The sequence below is a fragment of the Sinohyriopsis cumingii genome, chromosome 12 (assembly GCF_028554795.1).
Source record: "Sinohyriopsis cumingii isolate HCF-2022 chromosome 12, ASM2855479v2, whole genome shotgun sequence".
NCBI classification, from domain to species: domain Eukaryota; kingdom Metazoa; phylum Mollusca; class Bivalvia; order Unionida; family Unionidae; genus Sinohyriopsis; species Sinohyriopsis cumingii.
This window is the reverse complement of record NC_142972.1, coordinates 17,931,150-17,954,535: the sequence shown is the minus strand read 5'-3', so window position 1 is coordinate 17,954,535 and position 23,386 is coordinate 17,931,150. Positions and strand designations below refer to the sequence as shown.

Below are 23,386 nucleotides of genomic sequence, written 5' to 3'. Positions count from 1 at the left end.
AGGTATGCATTTGACAGAAAGTAACCCAACAAAGAGAGCTTTCAATATTGGGCTAAGAATGCTGATGTACCATTAGATATGAATGAAAATATAATACTTCAGAAACTTTGCAACAGTTATTTGCATGACATGCAATTGATGAATTTGTAAGAAAGTTCTTCAGAAAGCATCAATATCATGTTGGCCTATATTTTTTGGCCATATTCTCTATTATTTGGCTATTAGGCAGATGTTAGTAAGGTGATCAATCTTAGGCCCACTTCGACCTCTTGCCATGTGTGTTTAAGAAGTTATTAACAGCACTACAGTACCAAGAGGTCTTGTTTGTTTTAGAAAAGTACCATTTCATTTTTCTATAGGCAAATCAAATCTGAAGAAATGGAATGGGAGAGCAAGGAAGGAGAGAAGATTCCAGATGACCAAGATCAGATTCACGGTCATGAGGTACAGGATATCATTAATGAAAGTATTGACCACAAACTGAATGTCCGCAGTTTGATACTATCCTGTGTCCAGCCAGCACTGGCCATGGTCAAAGACAAAGAAGAAACTACTGACAGATCAACACGGAGAATCGAGCTGATGCTTTATTTACTACATCAAAATCCCAAAGAAGGTTAATATTTGAATGAGCTCTTGATTTCATGATATATTTTTGGAATCAGTTTGTTACTGCACCTCAGTTTAAAAGCCTAGGACTGACTGAATTTGATTTTCAGAGCCTGTGAGTAATGTTATTGAAATTGTGTTTGTTGCTTTCCTAAACTTTGACATATTGTGGATGTTATATTCTTAAACTTTGACATATTGTGGGAGTTACATTCTTAAACTTTGACATATTGTGGATGTTACATTCTTAAACTTTGATATTTTGTACACCAAAAAGCCACAAGGGGACTTTGAAACATATTGCCGTTTCATAAAAAACATAGGCTTGGTACATGAGGACTATTGAATATATGCGACAAATTTAGATATTTGATGTATCACATTGGAGACAAAGTCATAAGATTGTTAACATGTGGTATCAAAAATACAATAGTGAAAATAGCACCTGGATATTGTTAATTGCTTACAATGAGTGACAATTTTGTTTACATTGTGGCATCACCACATTAACAGCTTATGTTGAATAAACTACACCTTGGTTTTGAATGAGTGGTAAAACTATGTTGAACTTATTGTCTGTAAAACTGATAAAGAAGTCAAAGAGCTAATGCTTTGAAAATATTTGAAATATTAGCACAATGGTATTAATAATCTTAGAACCTTGCATGCTCATGTGTATCTACCGTAATTGTGTTGAAGTTTCAGGTATGGAGTATGGTCTTGACTCAAATGCCTATGACTTGATCTAATATGGAGAGATGCAACACAGTGGTAGTTTTAATGTAATCATCCTTGTGTACTTGTATTTATTCTGGCTTTGGTAAATATTCAGTTGATCAAGTATCGATTGAGGTATTATCTCAAAGTCCAATAACATGATGTGATATGGGGTGGGGGTGAATTTGGCCAGTTTTAGTACCACAGTCATGAACTGTATCTTGTCCTTTGACATCTTCAGATTTTAAACAGTAACATTTGGATTAATTTTGTAGAACAAAGGGGTATTGCCAACTGTTGAATATTTAATTAGTTTAATTGGATTTCTGTTGGGAAACAAAAAGATCACTGCTGGACCAATACAACAATTATAATCAATGCAGCATGGCTAGACAACCAACTTGCTGAAACTAGCATTTAAATGAATAAAGTTTTGAAATTAAAGTGTGTCAAAGTCATATTGACAAAACCAAGATGGATTGGTAATGATCTGGTCAGATTTTTATTCAGTTTTTTAAGATTGTATTAGCTCTTTAATTAATATACAACAGTGATGTGCTTAATATGTTTATAAATATTTATTAAGTACTGGTCTTTTAATATGGATTGCCTCACATAGTGTCACTTATATCAATGAATAAAAATAATGGGCTAAAAAGAAATTGATATTAAAATATACCTGTGATATTTTTTAAGAATAAACAAGGATATTAAGTGACCTTAAGCCCGATAAGTAAGTGCTGTCTTACATTACTACATGGCCCATGATCTAGACTAGCTTTTTATAATTAATTTCTTGTTGTAGAAAATAAGAAAATACACATACAAAATTAACAGTATAAAAGCAATCATAGTATAATTGTATATTGAATTGGTAACTAAACAAGAACAGGTTAATACTTGTGTGACATGTGCTAATCATGCTGATTATGTCTGTAATTTTCTGTGTCTATAAGTGGACACTGAAAGGGCTTATTTTTTACATGCATACAAGTTAATGGACACAACATTTTATTTACTAGACTTTCCTTTTTCAAGACTTCAATTTACAGTATACACACATTACAGTGCTTAAATAAGTATTTCAGCAATAAAAATGTGAAATGCATGAAGTGAGTAAACTCTAGTTAAGCATGTCTAGCCAGAAGACATAAACCACTTTCAACCATTGTTTTAAGACTGCAACCTTATAATTCAGACCCAAAAGTTCCAAACATCAATTTAGACTGATTGGTCAGTCTTATTTTTGCCTGCTTTTGTAAGAAACATGCAAAGAGTTTAAATGATTATGCCTTCTGGATAACCATAGCATTTATTCAGCTTTTTTAAATCTTCATGTTGTCTTTCTCAAGATTTACCCACATTCCTACATGGACTGAGCTGCCATATTGCTACTCTTCTGAAAGAGAAGGAGAAAAAGTATTCCTACAAAGCAGACAACTGGTTGTCTAGTGAGGCTGCCAGACCTGAAAATATCAACAAGGCTGGCACTTTCAGGTATCGATGACTTAAAGCTTTATTTTGATATATGCATTAAAGGTAAAATTACAGTAACAGTGTTATAGAGTGGTCCATGGCTCATGAAGTTACTCATTACCTGTTTAAATGGAACTATATATATATGGATCCCAGTCATATGCTTTTATTACAATACCATGATTGCTGTATCTTTCCTTATGATACATATATCAAGGCTAAATTAAAGTAATGATGTTGTAGAGTGGTCTCTCACTATAAATCTCTGCAGTATACCTTTGTTCCTCTTATAACGTGTACAGTATGTGGTCCAGGATCTCAGTCATCTGACTTTTATTATATTATTGGACACACAGTACTAATCGCATGGAAAAAATGGGAACCAGCCTGGAAATGGGTGAACATAAAATAGAGTATATATTGGTTTGGGTGGCCAGGATTGGTTGACAGTGAAAGTTATTTTGTTGGAAAAAGAAACATTTGAGAGCTTATCCTAGCTGCAACTGAAAAAAACATAGAGACATTGTTTTCTTGATGGAATTTCAGTCCTTTAACAGTTTTGAGCTTGGAACACTTATTACTGAAATTAGCACCCGACTCTTTAGTGTGAAATTGAATGTACATGTTTCAAACACATGTAGGTCCAGAAAATGCTGCAGCTCATATCCTTTTTTCTACAAAGAAGCTACCATCCAGGTTTCATCTATACTGATAAATATAGGTGTTTGATCATGAGCACTCAGAAATTTAAAGTTATTACATTTTTTTATATCATGGTGTTTGCATAGGTTTACTATGGGAACTGAATTAGTACCGCGAGTCCTGTAGACAGCTACAGAAATACAGTGACTTCACATATGCAAGTGCAATTAACTTTACTTTACTATAAATGCAATCATATGGTTATATTTGTGGATAACAAGCAAAATGAATACCTTTTGTAAACCAGAGAGTGACTTTCAGTGGGATATTAAACACCTATTCAATTGTATCAGCTGTTGCTAAGAAGGAGGAGGGGGTAGAGTGTGTAGATTTGACTGAGTTAGGTGGAGTATTTTGCACATTGGTTTATATCTGTGCAATAACATATATAAAGTTTATACAGTGTCTATGACATATTTTTTACTGCATTAATTGTTACATCAATCTCTATGACATTATATACTGTATAGATCTTTATAACAAATTATGTACTTTATTAATTGTTACATAGATCTCTATGAAGTATTATGTATAATTTTAATTATTGCATAGATTTTTATGACATATATTGTTCTTTTCCCTTGATTGGTACAACCATGTGTGTAATAGAATCCTTCAGATGCATCGGTGTAGGGTAGAAAAATTCAACTTGAAAGGCAGAATTTTGTGTCAGACATGATGCTTTCCTGAGCATCTGATGCAAACGTCTGATCCTGAGGGTAGAATTTTCCTATCCAAACACTGTACATCATGAAGGATTATTTTTCTCACGTTCCTGAATGAAAATTGAGGTTGAAATTCAAAATGGCATTATGTGAGCACTGATGCAGCTTTAAAATGGTAAGACACCCCTTATAAATTACCTCAGCATAAGATAGAGCTTAAAAGGTCAGTTTTATACTCAAGAATTTTGTGTAAGCTTATAAGCATTCAAAGAAGAGTGATCAAGACTATCAAGGGAATGATAATAAACAACAACAGAGTCTTGTACTGAGGATAGTTGATACAATGATGCAGATATGAACAGGTATTTCAATCTCGTCCTTAGGATCAAATGAAACAGACACCAATAGTGATATATTTCAGCCTTCTTCTAGAACCAGTTTCCTTTCAAAGTGATGAGAAGATGACTATCAAAATAATTACTGGGGTTTTTTTCCCTCTCAAAATGAGTCTTCAGAAGATGTAGCTTGGTCAATTTGTGCAAAATGTCATATTTGCTTTTGTAAATGTGCTGCAGCTAATGCTCATGTGATGATGAAAATGAGGATTGCTAGATTTTGTGCACTACGACTGCAGTAGAAGGTCATGTAATTAAAGACATCATTCAGATGTCTTTCTACATTTGAAAATATGATGAAATATTGAGATATTCTCTATTGTTCTTCTACACTTGGAAATATGATGAAAGAGATATTCTTTGTTGTTTTCTGCACTTAAAAACATGAAAAAGACATTCTCCACTATTCTTCTACGCTTGAAAACATGAAGAAAGATAGCAATATTCTCCATTGTTCTTCTACATGATGAAAAATAGAGATATTCTTCATTGCTTCTCTATACTTGAAAACAGGCTGAAAGAGATATTCTCCACACTTCTTTATACTTGAAAACATGATTAAATAGATATTCTCAATTGCTTCTCTACACTTGAAAACATGATGCACATGTAGGGATATGAATAAACCCATTGCACACTTTTAGAACATTTTTGCCAATTTTATTTTTATCCATGCAGTCATAAGTTGATCTCCCACTTTGACAGAAAATCATTTTTTTGTTTTTTTCCTTTTCTATCCAGACGAGCATGCATCCAGTACCTTGAATCCAAGATCTCTCCAATACTTGCTGGAATTATTGCCCACATCGATACAAATCATAATCTGGACATTATACACAATCATATTACCTCTGGTGATTGGAAAGCCATTTTATGGCTTCAGATTCTCAACACTCCAGGTGCCATTCAACTACAGTACTCTGACCTTCAGTCTCCTACCAGGCAACAGGAGTTGAATGAGGTCATCATCAAGACAACAGGGTGTGAAGGTCAAATGTTTACTGGAGTGATGCCCTTCTCCTGGTTGATTTATGAGCAGATAGATAGCATATGGAGAACTGCCCAAGAAAGTCAGGAGGAGGAAGAAGGTAAGAAAATTCTAGGGATATTCTAACATCTTTAATACATCTGTAGCTCTTTATGTCTTCATTGCATTTGGAAGAAAGGTGCATAATGATTGGCTTTCTTCCAAACTGTCTGCCCATTTGGGACAGTGCATCGGTAAAGTAGTCTAGGAATTAATTATGAGAAGTTTACTTGTAGGCTTACAATAATCTATTTTTGTTGCATTGTCTGAATTATAAAGTTCATCATGGAATAATGAAAATTTTGCATGATCTCTCTTGTTATCTAAATTTAGAATCTTACAGGTTTGTTATTCCCACCCTACTCATGGTCTTGTTTCCTTTTAGAAACTTTAGTTTTGTGATCAGTGCAAGAGCTGTTTGGATCATTTATATAGAAAATTACTTTCACTATTCCAGTACACATAAAAGTGGAGAAGGTAATAGGTCTTGTAAAGGAGACCAAACTTGGACAAATGCTTGAGACCCAGGAATGTAAAATTTCTTTGGATGACATCTGCCATCTATATGCTCAAGACTTCACCTACATGGTTTATCATGCACAGACACAAGTTGAACATGAGGTGAGTTTTCACAATGCCTGAGACAGTAGTTTTACCTTGGCATAAATTCTAACAGGATTGCATGTAAGGTTTCCAATTTTATACCTCCTCTTTTTCCTTGATTGAACAGTAGATTTTGTTTTGTTCAAAAAGTCCAGTTTTTTTCAATATTGTTAAATGAACATTGCTAAGTAAACATTGGAGTATTTACATTGAATAAATTTAGAGTAAAAAAAATAATTTTGTGGGCTTGATGTTTCTTTAAATTATTGTGACATACAGTTTTTATATAAAAGAGACTGATATTTTGGCATGTTTTCTTTGTTGCAAGTCATCTCTCTCAACTATTAGATTTGCACATAATTGCTTCAAACAATCCTATTTAATAAAGTGTGTGACTGAATGTTTAGAATTTTCCACATTATGGATTCTGTAATAAATACAGCAAATTAGTATTTCATTGAAAATTTTAGGACAGTGATTGGTAAACATGTGTACTATTTGGCAGTTTGGTTGTTGCTTGTGCCAGAAAATTTATAAAAAAATAATTTTTGAAACTGATATTGCAGGAGGAACTTTACTGGGACTGTTGAAATATTTTTACTGAATTTGGACATCAGAAAAAAAGATACACAATGACTGACCTCTCAATGATCATTAAAAGCTTTGTATTGATTACATAGTTGTGAAGAAAATTGTAGCAGAGTGGTAGTATTAAATAAAATAAGAAAGATTGACCATCTTTTGTCTCAACTTAGGCTAGATTTAAATGTTGACGAGTGCATAGTTGCATCAGGTGCAGTTAGAAAGAAATAAACAAACACATGTATCCTTGAAAACAAACAATAATTGTGTTTCACTGTAATTGGATGAATATGAATTGATTTAGCTACCTGGAAGAGACATAATATTAATTGACCTTGAACTACAGGTATATAGAGCATAATCATCTTCTACATTCTCCTACCTGGTAATGAAGACAATGCATGTTCAGTATACATGTAGGTGTTTTGTCCAGCTGGTTTCAGGGCAGCATGTGCTACATATTGGTCCAGTTCATTTCTTTTGGAGTGCCTTTGGATTTGATATACATGCATCAATATTTACATTTTTTTAAAGTCATGAAAAATGTTGGTTAATTTTGCAGTCTGAATGTTGTTGAGTAGATTTTTTTCCACTTCTCAGTTCCAGAAGTTTGTTGTGATACAGTTTAAATTTGTGTAATTAATTAAGTTCATAACTTATCAGACAAGTGTAAGGCTCACATGTTTTTCACAAACATTCTATGCCAGAATTCATGAAAAAACATGTAAACAATCCCTTTTCAGCTGGATGCTTTTTCTTGGAAATATTATATCTAACATTTGGTGGAAATCATGATGTCCCTAAGAAAATGATCTACTGGGCTTACCTACGGGATGTTGTTCTGTTGACCTTCTCATTAGACCATTAAAGTAGAGGATTATTATTTCTGAATGTGAAAGATGGTGTTAATTGCCCTTAGTACAGTCTGTAAAAATCTGTGTTTGACTTTCTCTGAAATAGCATGAGATGCTTAACCTGACTGATGTAGATAAAGTCACCAAATCACAACCAGTTATTATTCAATGTCCATCACAAAATTGTTTTTTTGCAGTGATGGTCCAGGTATGAAATTTCACCCTATATTTTATGAAGAATAAAAATGTTTGCAATTTTTATTGCACAGCTTGAAATTATAACCGTTCATTTATCAGTTGCAAGTTAATGTCATTTTGTGATTTATCAAGTGACCTTAACATTTATATTTTTTGTTAAAGTGTTTGATCATTTGCATATGCCAATCTTAAGTTTGTCTTATTATACATGTCACGGTCAAGGTCACATCAAAGGTAAATGTAATTTGTGATCACAGTATAATTCTAAACCAATGAAAATATTTTTAAAAAACAGTCATGTCCTCCCCTGTCTCAAGGTCAAGGTCATATCAAGGAAAAAATATTATTTTATGACTAGTATTCATATCCAGTATATAACTTTTGAACCATTGAAGATATTATGAAACTTTAGCCAACTACATACTATGTAAAAATGGTGCATCTCATAACATGGCCATAGCCTCTCCCACAAGGTGAAGGTCATAGCAGGAAAATATATCCTTGTGTTTTGAAAAACTGAAGATATTTTCATGAAACTTGGGCCAGTTGTATATCATTACTAGCCAGTGTATTAGGTACCATAGCCAGACTCACTGTCTCAACATCAAGGTCAGTGCAAGGGAAAAAATTAATTCATAATGTCTCTCCATGTACAGGTTTAAATTTTGAACCAATGAAGATATTTTAATGAATCTTTGGCATGTTATATATCTTGATAATTTCTATATATGCACTGTATTTACCCCCTTCCACAAGTTCAAGGTTACAGCAAGGTTTAACATATGTCACTGTCCTGTGTCCTCATCCAGGCTTTCACTGTTTAATTCCTATAGATATTACAATGAAACTTTACCTGGGTCCATACTTGATCGCACATGAGTCAAGTTCCATGGTCAAAGGTAAAGGTCATTGCCAGAAAAAGCTAACAAGATGATACACTATGTACCATTTTGTGGTACTCTGGTTAGTTATTGTCTAGATCTTAAAGTCTGCTTACATTACTCTGTCAGGGTCATTTGCAGATTTTAAGTTTCCCCAATCATTCTGTGAAATGAGTAATATTACCAGTGAAATGAAAACGAAGTGCAGAGTAAATGAAGAATGACTGGAAAAGAAAGAACACTAATGGAATACAAAATGAATGCAAACAAAATAATGAATGCATTTTTAAAAAATGTAGAGTGCAGAATGTAGAATTAAGAAGGAAAAAAGAAAATGGAACCAAACATGAATCTGTTTCTTGAATGGAGCTTAAAATTTATTGTTTTTAAGCTTCCACAAAATTTTCAGTTTAAAGCACTTCCAAATGATTAATTAGGATCAGATTCTTTACATTGACGTTTATTTGAGGACATTATCACTGGTTGTTGTATCTTTGCAGTTTTTATTTAAATGATACAAAATTAGAAGAAATAAAATTCACTTTATATGTTTATATTCTACAGCTTATTTTTATTACAGTGCAGTTAAATAGGTATTAACTTTAAATTCAGTGTTGCCTCTTTCACTTTATTCATTGACTCATTTATTAAAATCACATTTTTAACAAGACAGAGCAATTTTGACCACGTCTAGACATCACTATAAACTGCCACACTGCAGACATTGTAGCGATAAGACTGATAAATTGTTAAAGCTAATTTAAAAATCCAAATCACACACACACACACACACAGCAATTTCTTCAAATAAACACATAGCTAAAGGATATTGTGAACAAAAGCTAAAATGCTAACAGAAATAATTCCAGATGTATTTCAAAAGAAATAAAATGTAGATTTGATAAAAATAATTTTCCAAATGAACATAAGCCAAATCATAAAAGCAAAATCAGAATACATTTTGGTAACATTAAACAAGACACTATGAGATTATATTTAGAATGCAAGCAAAGTTAATTGCAGATGCATTTAAATGCAAAAATAACTGCAGGATTTGGATGTATTGTATTCCAACTTCATTTTTTAGCTGGTGCACAATGCCATCATGCAGACGTCAGCCATGTTGCTGGAGGATAATACCCCTAACATCTTAGCCCGACTTGTCTGGATCCATGAGAGCCACAACAAGATTGTTCAACATCTTCGGTATTTCCGGAGCATTAATCAAGTGTGGCCTGAGTGTGCTGCAGCCATCAGGACTATGCAAGTGGAGAAACCAGATCATTTTCTGCTGGCTTCAGAAGAGTTTGTAAGTGTACAAAATAATACATATAGGTAAATAAGGTCACAGAATTTTTCATTTACTTTCATCTTCAGGCACTTTGTTCGTTTGTTTGTTTAGCTAATTATTGAAGCCTTTGACCTAAACCCTCAAACCAGATATAATATGAAACTAATATTAAGACTATGGAAGTGAAAGTCAGTAAGCAAGGAGAGAATAAAAAGTTAAAAATATCCTGAAAGCAGGTTGTGAGGAGATTTGGAGATTATCAAATCTGCATGCCCTACATAGGGTGTATATAGTGTTTCTTGTGTCCATCTATCCATCATGTCACATGTCATCACAAATTTTGATTCAGCTAACTAACATTTGAAGGATTTAATGGTTTGAACTTTGGTTTTGTGTGAAGCTTTACATTAGAAAGACCTAGGTTAATCAATTTTCCATTTGTGACAGAATTTTATGGAGTTACAGACAAGACTTTGCTCTGCAGTTTAATTTCTGCTCAAAAGCATTTGAAGGACTTAATTGATTGAAATCTAATTCAGTGGGAGGTTTTACATTAATATAGCCTAAGTTAAAATTTTATCTTCTTTGGTTTAAGGTTAATTTGATATATTTTTGGTCTTTATTTGGCCTAGAACTTTAGCCTTGGTTTTAAATCAATCTTGGTATGAGTCTGTACATTAAGAAGACCTAGGTCAAGTTTGATTCTTGAAGACGCTGTGTTTGTTACTGTTATATCAAGCTTGGTGTATTTACTTATATAGTGGAGATCATGTATAATGTCATCTATTTACCAATGAGACCCAACTGTGGATGTTAACTCTTTACCTTCTGCAAGTATTTACTGCCCTGGCTACTAAGCCTGATAAGCAGCCTGCCTTCTAACAGCTGTAGGCTGAACCCCAGAGCATCATAATAGCTGCCTGAGAACTTCTTGAGTTATTTACATGCTGTCTACATTTTCTGTATCAATTGTCCCATGCAAACTATGTAATTTAATGAAAAATAAAATGTTAAACACTTACCAGTGTCTTGTGCCACTCATTTCCACCAACAACTACATATAATCCATAGGAATCAATGTTTATATTCACATATTTGTAATAACAAAATATATCTCAATATATGTGTTTAAAATGTATATTAGATTACTTTTCTCACCACTATTTTGCACACCAATGTGTCCATTATTTTATTGCAGATTTGGTAATTTTTTATGATATAGCCTGAAACACGTAAAAAGAAATCTATCTCCCTTGCATTTTCTTCTAAACAAAATGCTGGCCCTGAAACTACTGTAAAGTTGTCTACATTTACCTGTCTCATGTGTTCCGACCAGATTTGACGCATTTCATCCTCAGATTCAGATGTCAAAACAGGACTAATGTCCAATCCTTCATCTGGTTAAAATCAATATCATCACTTTCAAATCCTTCAAAACTTCCATCAGAATCGGCGTCAGAATACATGAATGTTGACATTTTGTTTTACTGTCACCATTGACCTCGTTTTCAACAGAATTTCCCACTTATATGCTGTAAAACTACTAATAGAATATGTTCATCATTTTATGTAAGGACTGTTTTCATTGGTTAAATATTATAAAAGAGATCGGATGTTTGTAATTTCATCCAGTATAAAGCTTTAATATGAAACGTGTATATGCATATCTGGGGTTTCCCAACCCTTGGCCGGAAACGCATGTATGAGCCAGCCGGGACAGAGAGACTATTATTAGCAGCTTGTATATGCATCTCTGGGGTTACAAGGCTATTTTTATGGTCGCATATATGCATTAGCAGAAGGTAAAGAGTTAATTAGGTAATTTTGTATTTGATAAACTGAGTTTTGTTCACATTAGAGGCAATATTTGAATTAGATTTCAGTCATACATGGAATGTAAAGTTGCATTTTCATTATCTCATATGTGTGATATGAGCAAATCTACTTATGTTGATGAGGTTATCTGGTGCCTGTGTGGTTGAGGTAGCACTATGTAGGCTATATTTTTGAATAGATCTTTATCAGACATGATATGTAAGCCTGTATCATTAAAATCTCATACAAGCTTGATAACTTGCAAGATCTACACATATCAGTGAAATGATTTAGATTATGATTGGCTGAGTTTGTTTCCATTTTGATACCATATTTCTGATTCGATTTTGATCAAACTTTGTGTACGAACTTAAAGGTTCTGAAGAGCTCAGAAATTAGTAGTATCCATTTCCAAGCTTTCAAAATGCCAGCCTTTGCTGGTCACATTCAGTTGACAAGTTGAAATGATCAGTTGCTAACAAAGCCTGTCAGATATGGATCACAGAATGCCCATAATTATTTCATACAATTATAATGAGATTTTCCTTATATTTTAAACATACTCTAACTATGGGACAGTGCAGAATATGAAAGCCCATCTCCTTAATCTCAAGACTTCTCAGACAACTGAATGACTGCCCAAAACTCTTTACTTTGTGGACTCAGGTTCTAGCATATATCAGTCCTTTACACTCTGTGATATGTGTCAGTGTGTCAGCACATACAAGACCTTAAACAGCATACATGTAATCCAGGCTCTAATTAGAATCAAAAAATAAGAAGTAATTGATTAACCTTTTTTAATAACCCACAAAATACAAGTTATAGAATATTTTTACCATCATACTAAAACAGTAAGTTACATATGTTTAAAGCCTTATTTCTGAAAGTAATGTTGTAGTGTAAAATCCTTTATTAGATTTGCATAAAATGAATTATATTTGTTTAAAGTAAAATGTTGAAAAGGGATAAATGGATGAATGGGTAATACTAAAACCAAAGCAACAGCATTAAATCTTAAACAGAAAACTTCATTTTATGGTATATCTTTTTAATTTTTATTATTATTTACAATGAATAGCATCTTTGAATGCTGTAATAAGTTTGATGAATACCCAGCAGCTATGTTAATTTTGTGGGAAAAATCTTAGGCAAGAACCAGAAACTTTCAGAAGCCTGGATCCACACATATTATTAAAGAATCTCACCTCTTATCTCCTGCATTTGTTGCTCTTCTGGAGACTGCAGTTATTGTCAGAATGTGATTAGACTTGTTATATTGGCTAATATCATCAAGATCTTCAATGAGTTTATCGATGAGAATGATGATCTTTGGTTATTGCAGGTCTATCAAGATTATATTTCTGATCAATTTTAATTTGACCTTGTACTAGTTTGTATCATCAAAATCTTGGGTGAGTTGGGTGATGAGCAGCATCCATGTATACTGATGAGGTGATCTACTGACTGATCAAGCTTGTTACGGCTTTAAAGAGGATGTATTTCTTTGTCGTCATTTAGTGAAGGTATAGCCTGTAATTTTCATACCCATAACTGTGTAATAAGTCACCTAATTAGTATTAGATTTCAGTCTAATATTTTTTAGACAACTTGATAGTCATGAGGCCTCAGCTGAATTTGATTTTCAGTTGTCTGCATCGTCACTGAGTGGAGTTGTTGCCCAAGATTGTTGGGACCCCTGTAGGCTTAAAGGTTCCTTACACACATATTGTAAAAAGTGACTACTAATGAAGCCAACCCCCTGTGCCATGGGATGCATCCATTGACAATTTTCTAGATGAGATGTCCTAGACCTTTTAAAAAAGTGTAATTTTTATCAACATTGACTTTTAGTTGTAAGGATTTTACCCATTAACTACATTTGGTAGACAACTTAATAGGGCTTTGACCAAGTTGTTCATTATCAGCATTCTGCATTAGTACTTTGCTTTGTTTCTAACAAGGTTGTTAGAACCATTCACTTTAATTTCTGCACAATAACTGCTAATTATTATTGAATTTGAACCAAATTAGGAATGCAGTTTGATATAAATGAGACTTTACAAGGGTTCAGCTGTTTGCTTTGTAGGTCATTTAGCAGTCACAGCCCTTATTTGCCAGTCCCACCCACTTATATCGCTGTTATTTGATTTCAAACAGAACTAGATATTGATGAGACCTCAGCTGTTTTTATTGTAAATATTCTTGAGTTACATGTAGGTTGATGGTATGTAAGTTCATGACACCTTAGTCAGTTTGTTGGTTTGTCACAGATTCAAGAGATTATCGGATGGTCTGTTGTTCAACATCCACTGTCCAGTATCCATCTTTCCATTAGCACATATGTGTTATCACTTCTTCTGAACTACTTGGATGATGGTATACAAGTTTATGTTCATGATGCCTTGGACAAGTTGAATTATTTTGCTTTCAGATTTCATCATCATTTAGCAGAGTTGCAGAATTTTGGATCCACCCACTTTTCCACATAACTATTTAATGGATATCAAGAAAATTTGTTTATACAGCTTAACAAAATTTTAGCGTCAGCTTTCTGCATCATTTGTTGGAGTGATGACCACAGGATATTGGCCCCGTTTACTTTTTTTCAGCACAGTGACTCTGTTAATCATGGTTATATCTGAGCAAATTGTTTTGCAGTTTATAATGATAAGACCTTGCTGGGTTCAATTGTTAGTGTTACAAACTTCTACTTTATGAGTGTCATCCTTTACAAATGTACTTTATCTAGTTTACTGTATCACCATTATCACCTAGCCCTCCTCTACAAAGCTGTATTTTCCAACCTTCAACTGAGAGTTCCTGGAGTCTGCTTGTTAAGTACAGGGTCCCCACACTACAGGGAAATCGGGAAAAGTCAGGAGAAATGACAATTTTTTTCTGACTGTGAAAAGTCCTTGAATTTTTCAAATATTGATGAAAGTTGGGAAAAACCCGGAAATTTTCCACCACCACTTGACGCCCAGATCACATAATTCAGTTGTAACTAAACTGATCGTGAGTTAAATTAATCGAGTGGACAAAATGCAAGAAGACAAGATGATTTTAAAGAAAATTCAGTCTTTGTTTATACGACGGTATATAATTTTGAAGGTCTTTTGTCAAAATTTAAATCAACCCTTTCAAAAATGTTTTTTAAATGATGGATTCTTAACCAGATCATCTTAAGAAGATTAGGTTGTTTGAAAAATCTTCTCTGGGATTTTATTGGCACACATAAATTCAGGGTTAAACACTTTTCATCAATAGACAAGATTTATAATTATTTGCATTTATTGGTTTTTTTATATACTGTAATAGGAAGTGTTTACTTTCTATAAGATGCATTTATATATATTGCTATAGAATTCTTTAGAATTAAAGGTTTGAAAGGAAACAATACTAATTTATGTTCATTATCTTGTTCCCACTTAGCAACATAATGCAGGCCAGCAAAATAAAGTTAGAATTTCTATTCTGTACATTGAGATGACTTTACATGCCAATTTTTAGGAATATTATCAAACTTGTTTCGTGTGATATATTTTGTAGTTTTGTGGATCATCTTTTTTTATTTTTTTGGAGAGTCTTGAGAGAGAAACACCTTTAGATTTGGAAAATGCATGTTTTTTAATCAATGTTCTTTAATTTCATTCAGTAATGGTTATATGTGAACCTTGAAAAAATTAATTTCATCCTGGAAAAACCCTGGAAATGATCTGGAAACAGTGCAGGTTCTAAAATAGTACGTTAAATCAAATGATGTCCTAATGTTTATATGCAGTTTTTAAAAAGTTTATATATTGTTTCAGATGATTTTAAGATAAATTTTTATGTTATTTTAAAAACTATTAAGTGCAAATCTGTACATTTTTGTAATTATCTAGACACTTGGCATACTTGGATTATGCATGCTTATTGAGCAGCTCAAACCTCCAGACAATAATTACCTAACCAATGCAGGCAGTCGACAGGAATGGCTGCAGAAACTTTGCAACTATCGCCCTGTTATTGAGAAGGGACTTGCTCTTTACTCCTCAGTGAGTGGAACCAGAGTGGATCAAGCTATTTTGCAAGCTAAGTATGTACATACATTCATAAGTATTTGTGTGATGTGTGATATTTTTCGATATATATAATATGCAGATTGATAACCAAATATTGCTTTACAAGCACCTTCAGGTAATTGGTGTTGAGTGCTCATAGAGCTTATTGGATGGTCCATTGTCAGATATCCATCTTTCTATTAGCCTATATGCATTATCACTCCTCCTTCAAAATTACTTGGATGATTGCCATAAAACTTTATATGCACATTAATCCCAGAATTTGTGAAAATAATGCTGTTCAAAGTTCCAATATAGCCACTAAAACAGCCATTTTGAAAACCTTATTGCTACTCCTTCTGAATAGAAAGTCCAGTCAGCATGGGGTTTTCATTGGAAGATTTTTTATAGTGTCTATGTCTACAAGGTCTTAACAAATAATTATGCCAGTCATCACCTTTGCCATCTTGAAAATCTTACTGCTGCTCTCCCCAGATGGAAAGTCTTATCAGAGGCTTCTTATGATATCTAGTTTGTACTATATGAAAATGGTGCCGATTTATCATCCAGTATGGTTGCTATGGCAGCCATCTTGAAAATCTACATATTGCTACTCTTCCTAAATGGAAAGTCATATTGATTTGAGGTTTCACCAGGAGACTAATTATGATTTCTATTTGGTCCTGAATGAGAATGACTAAGAACAGATGTCAGATAATGCTGCCACCATGAATATGATAAAAATCTTGTCACAGCGTCAACAGTCTTCTAATGGTCTCACGTTTGTCCAAAATGAAAATAGTGTTGATCTAACTTACAGTATGGATTCCACAGTGACTGATTCAAACATTATGTCACTCAAGAATATCAGAGATGATTTCAACACTCAGTAGTTAAAAAGATGAAACATCCTATCCTGCATTCCTGCATATTCTTTTGAGACAGTAAGGTGTCAGTCTCTTCAAGGGAATTTTGTTAAAAACATTGTAAGCTGCATTGAAGAATGAAAGAAAAACATATATGGAAATAACTTGGAATACATATATTTATTTCAATGATGAGCTCTGATAAAATATTTTACTTTTTATTGGTAAAACAATATTTTATAAGGTAGACACATGCTTCATTTGTTTGTTATAGAAGGACTTTCCATGTTAAACTGTCCCATGTTAACACTGATATTCTGTTTTTATTGTCACCATATTTCATATCCTTGGGAAAGGTGCATAGTTTCATTTCCAAGGCCTGTTGTACCTCACAGTGTGTTTGAAGTGCCATTTAATACCATATTACCAACCATCCAGTCCACTGAACAATTAAGTCATGCAAATGCACAGGTCATCAAAAATAAACATCAGACTTAGATCCATGTGTTTTAGGCTGCAACAAGTTAATACATAGTACGCAAATGTAACTAAAAATGACTGTTCATTCATTTGTTAAAGCTAAGTCATAATGCTTTGCATTGATTACCTTGGATATAGATTTTCCAATGGAAACAGAGATATTCTGAACAAATTACTTCATGCAGCCATTTACCAAATGTTCTTTGCTATCTTTTCAAATTTATAAAGAATTAAAGAGGAGAATGTGTAACATTCCTCAAAGTTTGTTTCATGAGCACAATAAATTGTGATAATTGTAAAACAAATCAATCCATCTGAAATGTGTATGAACGGTCTATAAATCCAGTACCTCCATGTCAGTAAAATCTGCAAAAACTACAATTTTAAATCAATTGCTTTAATATTTTTTATTATTTTATTCCTCCTCTGAGCCACAGTGATACACCATTGGTCCATTGTACTTTCTTTTATGTCATCAGAGGCAAGTAATGGAGACAGGAGCTGTGATGGTATGGTGCTTACAGGGCTGAACTTGTGACTGAAAGGGTGTGTTATTCAAAATACTACCATCAGATCAGCCTGTGTCGTCTGCTGTGGTGTGTCCTTGTGATATCACTTAACTCCAATTACCTCTTTGCATTTATTGCTATCAATTTAACAGGTGCTTACTGTCTTGGTTTTCAAAAATTTAAATTGTTGATATTTTTGTTTAGTTTGTTAAACACAAGACTCACTTTGTTCTTCTGGGCTACCATATCATGGCTTCATGTACCTGCTTCCATTGGCTCTATTTTCAGCTATATTGGTCACAGACCAGAAGAAATTATACAACAAACTATTGTCCATTGGCCATCTGTTGTCTGTCATCTCTGCATCTTGAAAATCTTGTTTTCTCTACTCTTCCTAAACAAATGGTCTAAATACTTAAACCTCAATGAGTTTTCACTGAAAGTCTTTTTTTTATATGCCATTTAGTTGGTCTCAAGTAAAAATGGTCTCAATCTAACATCAAATATTGATGCCACTGCGGCCATCATAAAAATTTTGTCACTACTCATCCTGAATGTAATGCCATTTTAACATGAAAATGAGTTTATGTTATGTCTTGTTGGTCCTAAATGAAAATGGTGCTTTGTCTCCTGCTTGGTTATCATAAGGTTGCCTTTGCTCTTTGAACCCAAGATACTTCAGCTATAATACCAAATCACCTGGGGCATACAACAACGGTTTTTGTTTCATGTATTTATAATTTTTGTGCATTTACAGACAGTTGTGGACAAGGATAACAGTGATGAAGCTGTGCATTGAACATATGATGACGTCAGATAAAGAAGCTGAAAAACATGGACTTAAAAACATCATGCCACTCTGGGTGGTGAGTAATATTGCTCATAATGGTAACTGTTTATATATACCTAATTAAAGTACTGTAGAGAGTGTCTTCCATGTAAATTAGAACATGATCCAACAGATTATCAGTTGACCTATCAGATTTGCTCTGCCTGGTTGAAGTATTCATTACAAAGTAAAGGCTACTGAGGAGGATGTATCCAGTTGTCTGAAGCATGTAACAGAAAAAGATATGGAGGCGGATATGGTTATATCATTGAAGGTGTGATTTAGGTTATAGAGGACACAGCAGAGCTTTACTTCACATGTGCATCTCTCAAAAACTACTAGCTGAGTTTGGTCCTTTTGCAGTCTTGGACTTCAGAGTTAAATTGGGAAAAAGACCTTGGCAATAAATTCTTCTGTTTATAAAATTTATTGCACTACCAATAGTCTGTATTGTCTTCCCTGGCAAAATTATGTTTTTCCTATTTTAATAACTGCTAAAATTAGTGTAATTTGGACTAGTTCAGTTTTCTTTCTCAAACATATGGGAGCAGACATTTTTGTTCAGCTGTCTGCTTTTGGCAGTTCATTGTTTCCCAAATACCACATTTGAAGAAATGTTATTCACAGTACATTAAAATAGCATAGAGGTGTGTCAGCCCTGTGTACATTGTGCTTGTTACAAATGCACACAGCTTCAGCTTATACTGTCCCACCTTCATAAGTACTGAATACATGTAACTGTCAAGCAGAGCCATAAAGACCAAAAAGGTGTTATTTTATGATCTAATATTGGTTGTATAGCTGAAATATTTTAAGTCACAAGCATCAAAACGGGCATACAGAATCATTATCATGCATTTCTTCCACAGTACACTATTCATTAGTACTACAGTCTCACAAAGGGCCCCCTCCCCTGTGGTTAAAAATGAATTATTTTCAAAATGCATATTGCTTTCTTTAAACATAACAACCAATGCTGTTACATTGCTACAAGACAGGAATAGGAAACCTGCCACAATATTTCCTGCGATGACACTTATTAATTTTACACTTTGATTAGACATCTAAAAAATCAGTTCACAGAGGTTAAAGGTCAAAAGGTACAGCAGTTTGCAAATTCTTCTAAATGCCATTCAGCTTTGTAACGACCTCTCCTTAATTTCATTACAAATGAATTAAAGGTAAATAAACTTGTAATTTTTCCCATTATTAAGGACATTCTACACACACAATACTGTCACAAGGCATATTGTATAAGCAAGAACAAAATAGACATAATTTGCATTTGCCAACATAACATCAGTATTAATCAGTATTGCACAACATAGGATGACAAGAGTAGGGGATACTTTGTCCTCCACCCTCAAAATTTGGATTGCATGGAGCATTTTTGAGGGACAGGGAAATAATAGAACTTAAAGCACTAATGTTGCTATGAAAGGGAGATAATCTTATTTACTTTGACAGTTTTTTTTGTCACCTTAACTTTGTGGTTTGCACTATAATATTATATTTTAGTTTCACATTTACATTATTACTACAATAAAATTGTATAATGAATTCAGGTAACTCATGAAAACATTCACATGTTTGAAAATCTGGTTAATCTGTAATGAGTTATACCATGGCATATTGTGAACCAGAACTTGCTGTCATTTGATTTTAATGTACACTCGTTATCAACCTGCCTTTATTATAATAAATACCTACATTTTCTGACTTACTTTTCTTTCCAACTAACAAATAATTAATTAAATGACAGATTGTGTACTTGCATAATTTAATCACTTTGTCAATTATTCATCCTCAAAATAAATTAAATCTTCCTTATGGTAGGGATCGCTATAACTCAAAAATATCTTACAGTAATTTCCATCTAAGGCTATACATTGCAACTAGGATGACTAATAGAAACGTTGAATGTTTTAATTGACAGATACATTGTTTTAAAATATATATTTCTTGTCATCTTACAGCTTTGATCACCTTTCAGAGACATTGATGGCCATCCGTCAAATCTAAATTTGTAGGCATATTTTTAAAAATATTATCTGTTATGACTATGGTCTTAAACTAAGAAACAGAAAGGAGCAAAAAAAATGTTTTGTAAAATTCAGCAACAGATAGTCCTAAAAGTTCTAGCTCAAGTACAAATGTTTAAAGTTCCATATTAATTCCAGAAGATTTCCAAAATAAATTTTAATATTAAAGATGCTGACATGCAACAAGCCTCATATGTACTAACGTGTCAACAGTCTTGATGTATCACAATTTTATAATCCAGAATGTTCTTGAATGAATTTAGAATTATTCCAAAATAATGATTAAGTCCAAGAAGTATGAGCACTTTGTAATACCAGTGAATAATTTAAATAAATAAATCCTCCCAAATTAAAAACTGAACATAACAATAAGATTGATTTGGCTTTGGACGCTAAGGTAAGAATGAATAATTCTGAAGTAAACAACATTAATTTGAAAAGCTGCAACACAATAATAGAACAGGATGTATGTTAATTTCCCATCAAATTAGTAAACAACTTGCATCAAGAATATTTTAAGTGAGAAACTATTGTCCTAAACTTGGGTACAAGTAAACATGTTTAGATTCATTAATATCTTAATATTTAATATCTAATCACAGAGAAATATTAGCTATGTATTATGTTTACAAAATAAATGTCACTACTCAAGTATGCCTTAACTCAGTTACTGACCAAGGTCAATCAGACATATAGATATACATAACATGCAATCATGGAGAAAAGCCAGCACTAACAAACAACATAAATTAAATATACATGACAATTTTTAAATTGAAAAGGTACATGGGGGTTGAGTAGCGTAGGGTCAAGATTTGGGGGTCACAGGACTACAAGTTATGGGAAATATGCAAGTTCATTGTGCAACATGGTTAATGTATCATTTTATTGTGGAAATATCTATGATACATGCAATATGATAAAGAGAAAATCAATTGTACAATCTGTTCAAATTTGTCATAAAGTTTTGCTCTGCAGTTTTGTTTTTGCATAGGTTTGATTTTTAAAGAAAAAGAGTTTCCCAGGATTTTCCTCACTAGTTGTGAGCTGGTTATTTAAATAAAGACCTTGCATATCTGGATCAGTTTAATTCCCTTTATTTTGGTGTATGATTGATGAGTCTAATTTGGGTTAAAGAGCACACATCTTGGCTTGCTTTAAATGTGCATGTCTCAAAACACTACCATAGCTTCACTTGATCATTTTCACTTCCTGGACCTCAGGGCTAAGGTCGAAGTAACTATATGACAACTTCTTTTAGTTTTCTATATTTTATTATTCATTTACTGCACTTTCAGAAATTGATACTACTCTGGTAACATTCATTGTCCATATTTTAATATGTGCTTAAGTTAGTGTACTTTGGACTAGGTGATTTTCATTTCTCAAGAACTTTGGAGCAATGGTTTCATTCAGCTGTCTGCTTTAGCTTGCATCCCCTAATACCACATATAAAAAAATTTCAGTCAAAGTGCATGCAAGTTCGGTGCATTGTGCTTGCAGCTTTTGCATGTCCGTCTTTCAGAAGTACTTAGTAACTGTTAAGAAAGGCCTATGCAGATCATTGTGAAAGCTTGTTATTTTGCATAGCCAGATTGCACAGTATCTAAATCTGTCAAAAAGATTGTCAGCAACTTAAAGCAGATATGGAAATGTTCATGTATCTGATCAGTTGTTTATTTGCATTGTTATGAGTGTATGCTCTTAAAATGAGTAACAGAAAAGAGCGAAGACAACAAGCTTTGTAAAATTTAACAAATAATTTATTTCCCTAGACTACAAAGTGAAAAATGAGAAAAATGAACTTACGGTTTTACGAACTAAATTCAAAAATAATCCAAGAATTTAAAAACACAAGTCCTATCAGTGGAAAGTTCTAAGTGAATCTCAGTTCAAATCCCGATGAAATTCAAGATGGAAGGCAATGACATCAGTAATAGTCAGTATCGTACTTATGTATCAACAGTCTCTTGTTGAATCACAGAAAATATTATTCCAGTTTTTAATTCCGTATAAATTCCAGTGAATGTCTTTGTCCATGAATTTTATCAGAGAACTTATGTTTTTCCAGAGAAAAAAATCACTTGAATTCAGTAATTTAAAGAAAATAATATTCAGCCCAAACTGGTCACAACATAATACAACTTAATGTGTCAGATGTTAAAGCACAACTGGCAATCCTTTAACATAACATTAGTTATAAGACTTACTAAAACACAAAACAGATTCCCAGATTGGGGTCAAAAGTTCATCCTTCTGGAATAAATAGAAGTTTTGTTTACCAATTGAAACATCCTTGATGACACATAGTCCAGGTATGACCTTGCCTTAACTTAATGATTCTTACTCTGAGAAAGATATACCAAAGCTGTCACAGATTTTGAAACAAGGTCAGCAACAAGATACAATATTTAATTATGCAGCATAGCATATAACAAAAATAAAAAGAGTAAACAAAATAAATTCTGGACAATGTCAAATCCAGTAAACAATGTTACATTACAATAGCATGTAATGGAATATAAAAAATTAAAACTAACAGATAAACAATTATATTAAATATACATAACAGCATGCAATTGTCTTAAGCTTAAGCTTCTGTTAATGCATGTATCCTGCTGTTGCATTTGGCTGTTATGGAGATATCAAACAAGTGACCCTACCTTAGGAAAAATAATATATAATTCCTTTGCTAGTGTATACTGTATTAATACAGATGAAAGGAAGTGGGGGTTTTCCAACACAAGTTACATCAGTGTGCACATAACATCCATTGCCATCAAAGTTAAGAAATATTAT

The 23,386-nt window shown here is 33.1% G+C and overlaps 1 protein-coding gene across 1 annotated transcript in view; it reads left to right on the top strand.

Moving 5' to 3' along the window:
• LOC149786041 (E3 ubiquitin-protein ligase rnf213-alpha-like) overlaps nucleotides 1–23,386 on the top strand; it is a 165,428-nt gene that overhangs the window by 53,489 nt on the left and 88,553 nt on the right. Inside the window, exons 9-15 of the mRNA XM_089976323.1 lie at nucleotides 360–616; nucleotides 2,679–2,823; nucleotides 5,306–5,652; nucleotides 6,049–6,212; nucleotides 9,797–10,018; nucleotides 15,703–15,896; nucleotides 18,474–18,582. Of these exons, the coding sequence (XP_089832449.1) occupies nucleotides 360–616; nucleotides 2,679–2,823; nucleotides 5,306–5,652; nucleotides 6,049–6,212; nucleotides 9,797–10,018; nucleotides 15,703–15,896; nucleotides 18,474–18,582 (1,438 nt within the window). The remainder of the gene's footprint in view (nucleotides 1–359; nucleotides 617–2,678; nucleotides 2,824–5,305; nucleotides 5,653–6,048; nucleotides 6,213–9,796; nucleotides 10,019–15,702; nucleotides 15,897–18,473; nucleotides 18,583–23,386) is intronic.